Here is a 16,748-nt window from a genome sequence, read left to right as displayed (position 1 = left end):
TTGCGCCTGCTTTTCTCACTGATTTTTCCATTTGTCTCACAATTGCTTTACCAATAACATTTCTTATGAATATTTTTGTACTATATCATTTGTTAATGTTATAAACAAATTAAATTAACAAACGAATTGTACGAATATACATTCTAATATGTATATAATGATATAATATATCATTTGTTAATGTTATAAACAAATTAAATTAACAAACGAATTGTACGAATATACATTCTAATCAGGATTAAAGGCAAATCACAAATTAAAAATTCCTTGAATACTAAAAATGAATAAATTTTCAGAAGTAATGTTTGTGGGTCATTTTATTTATTTATTACACTTGTTTATGACATGAACAGTGTCTGCAAGGGAGCCACGCAAAAAGTAAGTATAAATAAAATACATATTTCTGTTATTCCGAGACATACAAAGGGTCGTCGAGAATAGAGATGAGACATCTCACGAAACGTTTGATTAACGCTCGATTATCAGAAGATAAAACATTCAACCAATTCTCAATAGAGGAAAGATTAGGAGACAAATCCTATAGAAGATTTTGTAACAAATATTCGCAGGCTGGACAAGCGGTTAAAATATGGAAAAGATACACATCTTCCAGGTTACAGCGAGTGCTAGTAGTGTCACGGAGAAAAATGAACTTTTTTTTATTAAGGGGGTATTCTGGTGTTCGGCCCTGTTTTGGAAGGTTATTTCAAGATTTTTTTTTTAATACAACATAAAATATAATCCGATTAAATACTTTTCTAACTTTTCATTTATGTTAACAACTGTTGAAAAAAATTTTTTTTTAATACTTTTATTAAATTTTTTATTAATTATTAAACAATTAATTTAACAATAAAATATTTATATACGTGGCCTGCGGTGATGATGACATCCGATGACGTCATCTGAAACAAAAAAATCAAATTGATTATTGTTCTATATGCCGGTGGCTATGGCCCGTACTAGAATGAAACATTTTTGTTAAAAAATAACAAAATGGCGGACTTATAAACAAAAAGGTTCGAAAATATTCTGTTTTTTATTGACAAAAAGTTAAAAATAAAACAAAGTTGTTATTAAAAGTACGTGATTCCAGTACGGGCCATAGCCATGGTTGTGTAGAATAAGCTGTAAAAAAATTAGAGCAATCGGACGGATAGATTTTTTTTAATCACCACCGCAGCTATAAAAAATGTCATTTCGAAAAAAACGCGTTTAAAGTTAAACAATAGTAATTAATTAATTAATTTATAGTTGATTAATCAACTATAAACCATTTTCAAAAATGGTTAAATTCGCTTGAAACTCGTTACTCGGGGGTTTTCGAGGTCGCTGATTACGAATCCGGTGATAGTTTTTAAAAATTCAAAATGGCGGATCCAATATGGCGGACGATAAAATTTTAAAATAATTAGATTCACCTAAAGCTTGTTACTCGGGGGGTTTTCGAGGTCGCTGATTACGAATCTGGTGTTATTTTTTAAAAATTCAAAATGGCGGATCCAATATGGCGGACGAAAAAATTTAAAAATCATTAGATTCACCTAAAGCTTGTTACTCGGGGGTTTTCGAGGTCGCTGGTTACGAATCCGGTGTTAGTTTTTAAAAATTCAAAATGGCGGATCAAATATGGCGGACGAAAAAATTTAAAAATTATTAGATTCACCTAAAACTCGTTACTCGGGGGTATTCGGGGTCGCTGGTTACGAATTAAATGTTAGTTTTAAAATATTTAAAATGGCGGATCCAATATGGCGGACACTTTTGAGAAATTCATCGGATTTACATGAAACTCGTTACTCAGGGGTTTTGGAGATCGCTGATTACGAATCCGGTGTTAGTTTTAAAAAATTCAAAATGGCGGACGAAAATTTCATTTCTGAAATTTAAAATAGAAATTTTGGTTGTAGTTTTTTTTTAATTTATACTTACATTAATCGGCAATCCCTGGTGCGTAAAGCAGGCCTTCAGTTTCTTCATAGGCATCATTTTCAGCGACTCTATCCGCTCTTCGCGAAGACCTGGCCTGTTTCGATGTTTCGGATGCTTTTTTTTCTGCCCTCCTAATTCTTAACTCGTTGTACTTTTTAGCGTAATTCATACCATTCGTGCCGATTTGGACACCCATTGGGCATGAGTTTATTGTAGATTCCTGGCAAGAACATTTCACGACTACTTTAAATCCCAATCCCTGCGGAGATTTTTTAAGAAATTGTACGTCACCATCACACAATTTACACTTCACTAAAGATTGCAGCGCTGTAAAAACTAAACTGAAGCTCAACAAACTATAATTAAAAGTGTCATCGTACGTTACATCAAAATCACCACTATCTTTCAATTTGCGAGATGATGTACTGACAAATTCAATTTTTTTTCCCGTTGTGTATCGATTACCGCGAAAGTTTCTTTTTTTATCACCAAAACTTGGACGAATTCTGCTACTTCTCGTTTTCTTCCTATCCATTGTCATACGATGTTCAGTCACCCAGTAAGAAGCGAGAAATTGAAAAGAATTAAAATATTTTAATTCTTATGAATTCCGTTTTAAAATTTTATGTAGAAAAAAATTTGACGGTCCGAAGATTTGAACCTTCGATTTTCAATGCCGGAGCCAAACAACTATTTCGCGCAGCTATATCAACTGTACTATAGATATTTGATTTTAAACGTACTTACTTCAGAATATTACGGATTTCAAAAGAATTAAAAAGTTAGCGAAATATCAAAACGGAATTGGTAGTAATTGACTTTCAGGTAAAACTGAAATATTTAGTCCGAATTACTTATTCAGTATTTTCGAATATGGCCGATCCAATATGGCGGACGAAAAATAAAAATCATTCAGACGGGCTTGAAAATTGTTACTCGGGGGTTTTCGGGGTCGATAATTACGAATTTGATATCAGTTTTCAAAAATTCAAAATGGCGGATCCAATATGGTGGAAGATTTTTTTAAAATCGATTCAATTTGCCTGAAAATTTTTACTCATGGGTATTCGGGGTATCTGATGATGAATCTGGTGTCAAAATTTCAAAATTTTCGAAATTCAAAGTGGCAGATCCAATATGACGGACGAAAAATAAAAATCATTTAAATGGCTTGCAAATTGTTACTCGGAGGTTTTCGGGGTCGCTGATTACAAATAGGATATCAGTTTTCAAAAATTCAAAATGTCGTTTCCAATATGGCGACCGAAAAATTTAAAAATTCATCGGATTCGTAATCAGCGACCCCAAAAGCCCGCGACTAATAATTTTTAAGCAAATTGAATCGAATTTTAAAAAAATCGACCGCCATATTGGATCCGCTATTTTTAATTTTGAAAATTTTGAAAATCTGACATCGGATTCGTAATCGGTGACCCCGAAAACCCCCGAATAACAATTTTTAAACAAATTAGATCGATTCTTAAAAATGTCGGCCGCCATATTGGATCAGCCATTTTGAATTTTTGAAAAGTGATATCATATTCGTAATCAACGACCTCAAAAACCCCCGAGTTGCAAGTTTCAGGCAAATTGGATCGATTTTTAAAAATTTCGGCCGCCATATTGGATCCGCCATTTTGAATTTTTAAAATCTGACATCGGATTCGTAATCAGCAACCCGGAAAACATAAGACTACCAAGCATTATGTAAATCGAAGAATGTTTTGATGTTTTTGGTATGTTTTCACGATTCTCCCCACTGTGCGGTCCTAACCTGATCTCGACTATGAGATGTTACTTCCATAATACTTGGTATTTCGGGCTAATATTTAGACAGTGAATTCTCCAAATATAGTACTTCCGAAATATGCAAAAAAAAAAAAATCGATTTTTTGAAACCGAAACACCAGAATACCCCCTTAAAGGAAATACGAGTAATATGCCGCTTTAAAAATCTGCATTGAGCAACAATTTTTTTTAAATAAAAGAGGATATGTAAAAGAAGATAACTTTGGATCCCTGGTGAAATTGAAAGCTGCGGATTAATCAGTAAGCTCTTCGAAGCTTAAAAACAAGCTCTATCGAGTTCAACAATATAACTACCATAAGTTCTAAGGACGAACTCTCCGTCAAGGAAGAAAGACTGGGAGGACATCGCGTCCCACATATCCGAAAGACCACAAGGATTGAAAAAGTATCTCTTTAATTGCAATGTCTAATAATTCAATCTGAGACCCAAATCCCTTTAGCCAATGACAACAGCTTGACAAAATACAACCTGGCGTACTAAGAATCATCCATTGAATAAAAAATTTTATTAATCCAGGTTATGGTTTGTTTCAAGACGTGAAAGGCAAGATGTAATAAGCTGCCTGTTTTTAATCTCACAGCATAATTAGGGGTGCAGGTGAGGGCAGAGAAAGAGCATTAAATCAGATAAATTACACTGGCACTACACAAGTTCCTTAGATTCAAGTTAGTTAACAGTCAATTTACCTTTAGAATTTAAAACTTTATCATACGAAGATCTCGTATGAAACAAATTGATAACATTATAAAAAATAAATTGAACCAACTGGTTCAATTCCGCTACCCTACAATTGAAATCAACTCCTTTAACTGAGAAAGTGTAAAAATTTAAATTATAAGATACAAGCAAGTGGGCAAATCCATAAAACTTTTGACTTTTAAGAAAAAAAATTTTTTTTTTATTTATTTGTATCACATAGATGTCACTTTGCATACGTGTTCAAGAATGTTTTAGCACCACAAATTCGTATGCGTGATTCATTTTTAACCCATGCCCCTAATGTTTAACACTTATTATTAACCCCTTCCGGAACTGAAATATTATAAAGTGAACAAAAAATGTGTAAGACCTTCCCATCAATTAAATCAGTTGAAACTTTTTACTCGGAGGTTTTTGGGGTCGCCGCTGGACAATCTGAAGTAGGTTTTTCAAAATTCAAAATGGCGGCTCCATTATGATGGATGACAAATTTAAATAGTTGGATTTGATTGAAACCCCAGTAAGAAACGAAAAATTGAAAAGTATTAAAAAGATTCTATTCTTTTGAATGCCATTTCTGTCCAATACTTTTCTATCCAGTGAGAGCAATATGAAAAGTAACGATATCAATCCTCTTGAATACTCAGTAAGAAAGCAAAGATTAAGAAGCATTAAAAAAATTCTATCCTTTTGAATACCATTTCTGTCCTATCTTCTGAATTCCGCGACAGTAGTATAATAATATAATACTAATATTGTTGACATATAGAATGTTCAATTACTTTCAAATAACTGCACTCATGACTTTATTTGCTATTTTAAAAAGGAATAATTATTAAATTATCAGTTAAGTGGGTTAAAAGTGTTTAAAGGTCTCTAAAATTTTTAGATTATGATTTATTGGCTAACAGAATAACGGCCCTGACTCGTTTAAATGACGTAAAATTGGTAAACAATCAATTTTTCAGCAAGTTTTTCTTTGAACACAAACACTTTTTACAAAATCTGCCACTGTATGTATCTTATAAATTACAAAAATCCAGAAGATTGCTTGAATGCATGCAGAAACGCGGTTCCAATGAAAAATTGAAAAGTGATGTAATGACAGCGTGTAATAATTTCGGATGGGATTGGAAAGCATTCAGAAAAAAATTTTGTCTTTGTTAACAATTACAAACAGAATTGAATAGCATTCATTTTTAGACGAAACGTGGTCCTATCATGGTATAGAAAAGTATTGGACAGAAATGGCATTCAAAAGTATTGGATAATTTCTACTACACCATACAGAGTTTGAATTATTTCAATCCTTTTCAATTTTTTGTTTCTTACTGGGACTCGTTACTCGGGGGTCTTTAGGGTCGCTGATTACGAATTTAAAGTTTAAATTTAAATTTAAAATGATAAATTGAACTTTTTGATTTTTAAGAATTCAACTTCTGAAATTTTAAGCATATTCTTAATGGTGTCCCGCAGTGATCGCCTTTTAAAAATGGCTGCTCAAATGTATACTTGATTTGAAAATGATTTTTTCCCAATTCGGGCAGTTATTGCAAAATCGGAGAAAATACAAGATGTCTTGAATATTTTATCTTTCATTTGCGCGCAAGAAGTAAAAGATTTATTTAGATTTACAACGACAGGAAGTAAAATAGGAAAAAGTTAAACAAATGCGCGACACATAAAATTAACCCTTTAACGACGAGATGTGCTACTTTTCAACATGAAATTCAATCTCTTACAATTAGTAGAAAAAAGCCATAAAAGTTTTTAAAAGTCCATACCCTACTATTTTTGGGGTCGCTCTTTCGAATGGTGTGGTCAAAATTTTCAAAAAATGATATTTAACCCTTGTTTTTTCAAAAATACTAAAAAAAAGTCAAGTTTTTATAATGTAATTTTTTTCAAAAGAATTTTTTTCTGTGTCTTAACGCTTTTCAAATAGAACAAAAAGTATCAAAAACGTGTTCCCGATAGTTGTACTTGAAAAATATTCATTTCTAAATTTTATTTTTTTCGATTTTGAATTTAAAATGGCGCTTGAAGGACAAAAATTTTTTCTTATTTTACGTAAGATGACAAACTTTTTCAAAATTGCTCAAATCTGATTGAAATTTGTTGCTCAGGGGTTTTCGTGGTCGCTGATTACGAATCTGATGTCCATTTGCCAAAATTCAAAATGGCGGATCCAATATGGCGGATGACTTTTTTAAAAAATTGATCGAATTCGCTTGAAACTCGTTACTCGGGGGTTATCGGGGTCGCTGGTTACGAATCCGATGTCAGTTTTTCAAAATTCAAAATGGCGGATCTAATATGGCGGACGAAATACAAAAATTGTTCAGATTTGCTTGAATCTTGTTACTCGGGGGTTTTTGGGGTAGCTGATTACGAATTTGATATCAGATTTTCAAAATTCAAAATGGCGGATCCAATATGACAGATGACTTTTTTAAGAATTAATCGGATTCGCTTGAAATTTGTTACTCTGCGGTTTTTGGGTTCGATAATGACGAATCTGACGTTAGATTAGAAAAATTCAATATGCCGGATCCAGAATGGCGGACGAATTTTTCAAAATATCTCAAACCTTATTGAAACACGTTACTTGTGGGTTTTTGGAGTTGCTGGTTGCGAATCCGATGTTAGTTTTTCAAAATTCAAAATGGTGGAATCGATAAGGCAGACGAGGTGTAAAAAATATCCTTACCAATTCTTATAGCTATTTTATACCAAGCATTTTGAATTTTTAAAAACGAACATCGGATTCGCAATCAGTGGACCCGAAAACCCTAGAGTAACAAAATTCAAGTGAATCCGACTAATTTTTTAATTTCTTCTGCCATATTCGTTCCGCCATTTTGAATTTTGAAAAACTAACATCGATTTTCTCGTACCATAGATCACTTTTAAATTTTCCTGTCACATATTGTGAAATATAGATAAGTTGATACTGGTAGAGTCAGAGCAAAAAGAGTATAATAATTCCGCTATTTTGAATTTTTGGAATGTGACTTCATATTCGTAATCAGCCACCCTAAAAATACCACACTAACAAATTTCAAGCAAACCTGAGTAAATTAAAAAAATTAGTCTTTCATTATATTTTGGCCACTTTGAATTTGTTGAATCTAACGTCAGATTCGTCATTATCGAACCCAAAAACCGCAGAGTAACAAATTTCAAGCGAATCCAATCAATTTTTAAAAAAGTCATCTGTCGTATTGGATCCGCCATTTTGAATTTTGAAAATCTGATATCAAATTCGTAATCAGCTACCCCAAAAACCCCCGAGTAACAAGATTCAAGCAAATCTGAACAATTTTGCTTCCTCATGAGGAAGCTTTGCATTGGTGACGATTTTCAATTTTTCAAAACAAGGTTATATGGACTCATTTTCATCTAGAACATATGTATATTCAATTATGAGCAAATGTCCAGATGTATGTGTGTGTGTATGTATGTGTGTATGTGTGTGTGTATGTGTGTATGTGTGTGTGTGTGTATGTCACAAAAATTGTGTACAAATTATCTCAGACAAATTTTGATGGATTGTCCTGAAATTTTGCAGGTTTATTGCAGTCATTAATACCTGAAATCTGACACAAGGATTTTCAAAAATATGTACAAAATTTTTTTTTATACAATTTTTTTAAAATTCAGAAAATTTTTTTTTTTTTTGTATTTTCTGAAATAATTTTTTTATTTGTTAATATTTTTATTAATTATTCTCAAAATTACATTCCTGGCAAGAAAACGAATCGATTGATGTATACAAAGTATATATTTTATCAAAATTTATAAAATTAATAAATATTTTTCTTTTTCACAAAAAATTCAAATTTGGTATTTTTTTCATAATTAATTTAATAATGAAAAAATTGATTTATTTTTTATATTTTGAAATGATTATTCTATCATAAAATAGAAGCAATTGGCAAATGAAAGTGTAAATTTCACCAAATATTTATACAACAACTTATAAATGATTTATATAATTTTATTTTTAACCAATCTTCTGGACGAACCCTTTTGTACATAATTTTTCAAAAGTTTGCAAAACCGCAATTTTTATATATTGAGGAAGCTTAATGGTCATAAAATGAACAACTTTTTGTATTTCGTCCGCCATATTAGATCCGCCATTTTGAATTTTTAAAAACTAACATCGGATTTGTAACCAGCGACCCCGAAAACCCCCGAGTAACGAGTTTCAAGCGAATCCGATCAATTTTTTAAAAAGTCATCCGCCATATTGGATCCGCCATTTTGAATTTTTGAAATCAGACTTCAAATTCGTAATCAGCGACCACGAAAATCCCTGAGTAACAAATTTCAATCAGATTTGAGCAATTTTGAAAAAGTTTGTCATCTTACGTAAAATAAGAAAAACTTTTTGTCCTTCAAGCGCCATTTTAAATTCAAAATCGAAAAAAATAAAATTTAGAAATGAATATTTTTCAAGTACAACTATCGGGAACACGTTTTTGATACTTTTTGTTCTATTTGAAAAGCGTTATGACACAGAAAAAAATTCTTTTGAAAAAAATTACATTATAAAAACTTGACTTTTTTTTAGTATTTTTGAAAAAAGAAGGGTTAAATATCATTTTTTGAAAATTTTGACCACACCATTCGAAAAAGCGACCCCAAAAATAGTAATACATATGTAATGGAATTTCGCAACACTGATAGAGAACATTTGAAATTCGGTATTTATAGAGAAGGCGGTTTTTTAAAAGTTTGTCTCAATATACAGTCAGATTCAGAACATGATTTTATTTAAAGTGAAAAAAAGTGTAGTCGTCAATTGTATAGTGATGGATAAAAGACAAAAACTTGAGTGTTGAAAACTTGTTTATTCTTGCTCTGGCCCTCTTTGCTCAAGAAAAAAATACAAAAATTGTATACACCCATAACTATCATTTTCCGAGTCTATTGTGTTGACTTTAAAACAAGAATTTTATAACTTAAAACTTCTGCATTTTAACTAATTCAACTTTGTAACATAAAAATTTAGAATCTATGGTATCTAATATCTAAAATTTATTTTAAAAATCTTTTATTTAATTATCACTTAAACCTTATATAATTTATATCAACAAATGTTTTTCAAAATAAATTTTAGATATTTGGAATCGTAAAATACCGTAGATTCTAAATTTTTATGTTACAAAGTTGAATTAGTTAAAATGCAGAAGTTTGAAGTTATAAAATTATTGTTTTAAAGTCATCACAATAGATTCCGAAAATCTATTGTTAAAGAAAGGTGCGTATCAAATTGGTCATTGTGACTGATTGTGAGTTGAGTCGAGTGGGCAAAAAAGGCATTGTTCTGAAGGTTTATGATTTTTTAAACAAAAATTTTATGACTTGAAATTTGTTTAATTTAACTAATTGAAGTTTATAATTAACAAATTTAGATTCTGTGATATTTCATGATTCCAAATATCTAAAATTTATTCTAAAAAACTTCATTTTGAAGAAATGAAAACATACGCTTCAAGTATCGTTAGCCTGGTTTGTGAAAAAAATGAGAAGCTGATAGAGTTCTCAGAAAACATCAAATCCATACTAAAAATCCTGTCAGAAATAATCAGAAAAATGACAAATCATCAGAGTCACGAAAAAGCATCAGAAAATCTGACGAATAATCAGAATTCTGATGTTTTGTCATGATTCCTTATTATTATTCCTTATTTATTCCTTATTATTCCTTATTATTTTCTTAGTAGGGTCTACAAAAAGGGCAAAAAATTGCATATTTCTTATTTCTGTATGCCAAAAGTTAGTCAATAACAACAATTATTTGTTTTAACAATAATTAAATTGTCAATTTTATATTTACTGTTTATTTGTTACTATAATAAGATCGACAAATTTTTAGTTCCAAATTCCAGTTGTAGTTCTAGCGTAGGTTCCAGTTTAAATCCAGCGCTGATTTTTTTGATAGGGATGGTAATTAATCTGTCGCCGCTCGCTTATCATAAACGGCGCAAAGTGACACAAGCGTAAGAAGATTCTTAAATCTGACACTAGAGACTTAGATTTAAAATTATGAATGCATGTAAAGATGACTAAGTATATAAAAGTTATAACATATTATTACTTGTTTAAGATTGAACGACTTATGTTATATTATATTATACATTATATTTACAAAATTTGTATCATAGGCTTCAAATTCTTTAGAAATTTTGCTATTCATTGGATATGTTTAAAAGGAAATTCAAGAATGTCAATTAAAAATAAAAAATATCGAAAGTATACATTTCCTTAAATGTTCTTTCACTGGTGCCACTACCCTATATTGTAAACTTCATAGACAATAAAACGCTTCAAAATTGTAAGTAACTTTGATCGTTTAAAATAATAAATTGTTAATAAATGACCACTTAAAAAGGAATATGCATATAATTATTTAACGGAAAGTCGTAGTTCCTTCAAAGTCAAACGAATCCACACTTAAAAATAAATGTCAAGGCTTACCAACTTGACAAATCAGCAATTTACCTCCCTTTTATTATTTACTTAACAAAACTACCCTTATCTTAGCTCGGGACGTGATAATTCCTGCGCACGTTCTGTTTTAGGAAAGAAAAAACAATAAATTCCTTTTTTATTACTCTGTTAAAAAACTTACAAATTCAATCATTACTTTATGTAAATTTAATCACAGTAAAATTTATTTTGTCGAAGAAAGTTAAATAAACACAAAGTTAAATAAGAAAAAATACTATCTGTAAACGTCTACATGTAATCTCGAGTACGAGGCGCCATGCAAGTATAATTGTAATCGAACTTCACTTACAAGTATAAGTTCGTTTGATTATATAATTATACAAACTAATAAAAATATCTTTTAAGATATTATTTTGTTTAAATTTGCAATTTTGGTGTGGTCTTATTTTGTTTGATAAAAATCCATATATTTTATGTATTATTTAGCTTTCGCCTGTTGACGACAGGCATCCTCAGATAAATTAACATGTGAAATCAATTGTTATAAATTCCTAAGCAAAAAAGATTCTTTGCATATGTATTGGATGTTGATAGTTGTTAATGAAATATGTTTTATTTATAAAATATATGTATTTTTATGAAACAAAATAAGACCACACTAATAAAAATATCGTTGCTTGGGAAGAAAAGGAGTGCCAATGAAGAGAACTAGGTAGAAAATATTTAAAAACTACGAAAAAATATGTTGTGACTTACAATTTTGCAAGTTTTGTTTTCATATTTTTTATTATAATAATTTTTCTGTTTTTTTAATTTTTTAAAATAATGTATTTTGCTTACAACTATTAGAAAATTTTAAGACACCTATAAATATTTCTCTTTCATTTCGTAGAATTTTTAGATGCATTTTTTGACCCCCTAGTGAACCTTCTACGATAATTCTGTTCAGAGTTCAGTCAAGTCACTTTTTGTAGTGTTTCTGATTTAAATCTTCAAAATGTTCAATATTTTTTATGTTTGACAGAGCAAATGCGAGACAATTATATAATATTTAAGTTCAAATAGCTCATTTAAAGAAATTTTTTTTAATGAAACTTCGAGGAAATCTTCATAATTTTCCTATTGGCGGTAATTAAATAAAAATAAAACTCTACAGAAAAGTTTTTTATATACTGATGAACACTAAAGATAAATTCTTTATGACAATTTTCTGAATAAATAAAACGTTGAAAATATTCAGCACAACTTTAACATTGATTAGCAAAAAAATTAATTATTATTTTTTAATTAAAAGTAAAGCATTGATAATAACTTTTTATCAGTCAAATATAAGTAAATATAACATTTTAATTTTAATACAAGAAAAAATATGCGAAAAGACATTTTCTATTTAATATTAATTAGACAATTTTTTATAAAGTCAAATTTTGAGGGGTTAGAAACAAATAAATATTACTGTATAAATTTTATGCGTGGTTTGAAATTGGTTAGCTCATATATATAATATATACATATTATTCGTGGTCATTACTTTGCTTTCGACGATTATTTTTTAGGTTTGTTTGACTCGATTCGAGATGAAGTAGAGTAGCTGTTGGAGATGGAGGAAAAGATGGTGAAGGTGGACGAACAGCGAGATTTTCCAATTCACTACAATGAATTTGACAAACGGTACTCGACGTACTGATTGTCGATTCTGAGAACATTCCTCTTCCTCTCCATCGTCTACGATTGGAACTTACTTCTTTTTCTACTTTCGTTGTATTCGTTCTCTTTTTATGAATACTGAATAATGCCCTCCACAGTCTGCAAATATCGGGCAAATTATTAATTTAAAGATTCATCATGTATTTTAAAATATATATTATCTTATTATCCATCAATTTATTAATAATTATTTTATTCTTAAAAAATTATGGTTATTAATTTAATTATTTAATAGTATACTAACCCCTTAAGTGTCATGGTAAGCACTTAAGGGGTTAATCAACAAGAGGACATTTCAGTCATTGCGTTTACGTTAGTGATTGCAGCTCAATATGTGAACGAGTTTAAGTTACATAAACAATTTTCCGAGATATTCAAAATTTTATAAAATTAATATTAAAATTAAAAATGGTGTATCTTCTACAATTTTGAATTTTTTAAACATAATTTGTAGAAAAGAAGTCTCTTATATGGGCGATTCTCCACAAAGTGGTAACTTATGACTATGGTAACGTTTTTTTTAAAATATTAATATTTTTGAAAATTTTCTTTGTATATCTTTATGATAAAGCTTAAAAATAATTATTTTAATTCTTATAGTTTTAAATTAAAAAATGCTATTTCTTTATGCAAGTTTAACATAGGGTAAAGGCTTGCATATTAAACTTCATGTGTACGATGTCAACGAGTGTATAAATAAATAATTGAATCTATATACATGAAAATTTCTTACCTTAGATATTGAAATTGAGCAAAAGTTGGAGATGGACCTACAATAGCAAGAATGGGACACAAAAAGAATGTTGCGTAAATCCAACTAACTCCCATAACTAATATTAAAAAAAGGCCTATTTGAATATAGGCTAATACTTGAGATGGCAACATTAATGCACCGGCAGCACCACTCGTGATAGCTGCCATTAAAGTCGGTCCTCCCATTTGTTTTAGTGCGACTGTAGCGCGATCCAAATTTTTTTCCAAGCTGCAAGCTCTGTAACTCACACCATAATGCAGGGAAAAGTCTGTTGCCAAACCTGCAACCAAATTAATGAAACTAAAATTGCATGACACTTAATTTTTTAGCTCAAATATTTATTATTTAGCTAAATAAAGAAAAGATATTTTATTTAGTTAAAAATATGCACTTGTTTAAGGCGACTTTCTGGTCCAGAACTGGTAAAAAACATACTTTTTTTAAACTCTTATTTAAAAAAATTTTTTAAAGTTATTGCAAATTTTTTTTTAATATTATTAAATATTATTTGATTATTTAATTAAAGACTTTTCTTTTTTTCTGTATACCTCTATTTATGAGAAACTTATTTTTAGAAAATGAATCCGGAAGTAACTGGAGATTCGGCTGTGCCAAATAAAAGATCTCTTTCTCCTCGGGGACGTGACAGAGGAAAAGCCGTGGACGCTGGGTTTGCCACTTTAAGTGAGATTGTAGAACGTCTCAAATACCATCTAGATGATCCATCGACTACACAACCACTAACTTCACCCCGAGGAAACGGGGGCGCCGTCTGTCGTCCTGGGTGTGATCACTTGGACCCAACCTCACAAAAACAAAAACGACCTAGAAACACAACATTACCTTCTACTTTATCTCTTAACTTAATCTCTTCTGAATCCGCACATATGTCAAAAAAACATTATTCTGGAAGTGACATCCCTCCAATTTCCGACAGAAGGAAATCAACATCTCCCACATTTAGAAGAATTACTACTGTAATTGCGCATAGATTGGCGGTTAGGTCTAGTTTGTCGTCCCCGCCGACTCTCGAGTGGTTTAGAGTTACTGATCCTCTTTCAAACACCTTGAGATATAATTCTAATTCAATCTTTCCATTTTGGGTTCTTATTGAAAGTTCTCTGCCGCGTCGCAATATAGGAAAAATGGATCCGTTCGCGGTTACGGATGCACTTGCTAATATCGTTCCTTTGAAAAAAAGAAAAATAACACGCAGTGGTATTAACCAACTTAAGGTTTTCTGTGATTTGTGATGCAATGCTAATAAACTTACGAATTCTCATTTCCTTAAATCTTTAGGGTTTTATGCATACATTCCAGAATCCTTCTTGAGGGAAAAGGGTTTCATTTCCACAATACCTCCCAATCGCTCGTTAGAAAGAATATAGTTAGTGGTCTTAACCATGAGGGAAAGACGTACTTTCCACCCTCTTTATAGGTGAGAAATGATGTACTTTCGGTGCGTGTGTTAGAAACAATACTTTTCCGCCCACTCGGTGGTAGGGGAAGCGGGCGGAAAATACTTTACCGCCCGCTGACGTCATACAAGCGGGCGCAAAATACTTTTCCGCCTGCAGGTAGGACAAAAAGTATATTTCGTTTTATTATTTTTATTTATGTAGATTATTTTGTGTAAATGTCATTGTGTATTTAAATTAATTTCTTTTTTGTTTCTTTTAATTACTGTTTGTGTTCAACATTTTAAATTAAATCAATTTAATCTCTCACTTGTAACAGTCCATTTCGCTTTAGTATTTTTTTTTATTTTAATGCTTTGTGGGTATTTATGAGGAAATGTCACTCCCAAAATATTCTAATTCCTCCTTTTAGGCCCAATAGGAAACTGAATATTTAGTAACTGTTAATAGCAGTAATAAGGTTTCATGTATTATTTGTGAAAAGGAATTTAAAACAATAAGAAAATATTCTCTTCGATGCCATTATCAAAATTTTCATCATGATAAATACAAAAATTATGCTGATGATGAAAAGTCTACCTTGCTAAAATCGTATAAAGCTAGTAAGGAAACTGTAGAATCAGGCATAAAAAATGTAGTTGCAGAAGTAGAGAAAGTTAATGTAGATTTAAATTCTGATTCTGACAAAGCACTTAAAGCTTCTTATGCTGTAGCCTTGGAAATTAATAAAGCTAAAATATCATTTTCTGACGGAGAAGTAATTAATGAAAATGTGCAAAATTATTGGCAGAAGCATTTGAGGATAAAATATAATCTTGCCCACCGATTTGCTCTGCAGAGAAAGGAGACCAACTTCGGCGCCCTCTATAGGCAACAAATTTAAACTTTTTTTACGTATAAATATATTTTTGTGAACTTAAAAAGTTAACAAATAAATCCCTCAAAACCAAATTTTGTTTACTTTATTCCCTTGTCTTAAAAAATTAATGAAAAACAGGTTCAAAAGAGGCCTCAAAGGTGTCACTCCACCTTAAAAGAACTTGGTTAAAACATATTAAATATATTGGCAACGAGCATCAAAAGCTGTAAATATTCTTAGATCTATGTCGAAAATTACCTGGGGGGCAAATCCGTCTACATTATACTCTGTATATAAAGGACTTATCAGGGCACATCTAGAATGGGACTGACAATTATTCCGTCTACAAGTAAATCTCATCTCTTGATTTTGGATTGATTTTAGAATTCAGCTCTGCGCGTAATTTTAGGTTGTATGAGTACAACATCTCGGAATTTTATGTTGGCTGAATTGAATGAGCCTCCATTATTTCTCAGACGAAATATGCTGACTGATAGATTCGTTCTTCGCAACTATGCCTGGAAGTCTAACCCTCTTAACCTTAAGCTCCAACTATTGAATGAGTGTATAAAGATAAATAAAAATCCTCCCGGGTATCTTTTGCGATCTCCGTTGATCAATTCATTCCAAAAAATTAAAAAGATTGCAGGTGGTCTCTTGCGTTCTGGAAAACTTTTGGATTATACATGGAAAGAATTAACTATGTCAGCCCAGGTTGATCTTGAGTCAGGATATGACATTGAAATTAATATAAATCCTAACAACAAACTGGATGGGATAATATATGAAACTTATTCTGACTACTCAGTTTTTTACACTGATGGGGCAAAATCGAAATCTAATGATAGAGCGAGTTCTTCATTTGCTTTCCCACCTATTTTGGAGTTTGGTGTACGTATACATGATTTTTTGCTTTTCAACAACATGTGAAGCGTACGCCATTCTGTCAGCCCTGAAATATATACATAAACATAACATTGCTAGATCCCTGATAGTATCGGATGCGTTGGGAATCTTGGCCTCAATCAAATATAGAATGGGAAAAAAGAGTATTCACCAGCTGGTACAGAGGGAACATTTGAGTCTAGAAAGTCAGAGAGTCAACGA

General features: G+C 30.9%; 1 protein-coding gene across 3 annotated transcripts in view; it reads right to left on the bottom strand.

The window, feature by feature from the left end:
- Positions 1-11,644: 11,644 nt before the first annotated feature.
- LOC122508765 (protein dispatched) overlaps positions 11,645-16,748 on the bottom strand; it is a 32,503-nt gene continuing 27,399 nt past the window's right edge. For 2 of the 3 annotated variants that reach the window (XM_043622291.1, XM_043622294.1), the window contains 2 exons: positions 13,344-13,644; positions 11,645-12,709 (listed from right to left, as the gene is read on the bottom strand). In XM_043622291.1, coding sequence (XP_043478226.1) covers positions 12,418-12,709; positions 13,344-13,644 — 593 coding nt within the window. In that variant the 3' untranslated portion in view covers positions 11,645-12,417. Of the gene's footprint in view, positions 12,710-13,343; positions 13,645-13,916; positions 14,190-16,748 lie in introns of those variants that run through there. The other variant, XM_043622293.1, reaches the window with a different exon arrangement.

The sequence above is a fragment of the Leptopilina heterotoma genome, unplaced genomic scaffold (genome assembly GCF_015476425.1).
Source record: "Leptopilina heterotoma isolate Lh14 unplaced genomic scaffold, ASM1547642v1 Lhet_57, whole genome shotgun sequence".
In the NCBI taxonomy this organism is placed as follows: Eukaryota; Metazoa; Arthropoda; class Insecta; order Hymenoptera; family Figitidae; genus Leptopilina; species Leptopilina heterotoma.
The sequence above is the reverse complement of the archived record's forward strand: the minus strand, read 5'-3'. Positions and strand labels throughout refer to the sequence as shown.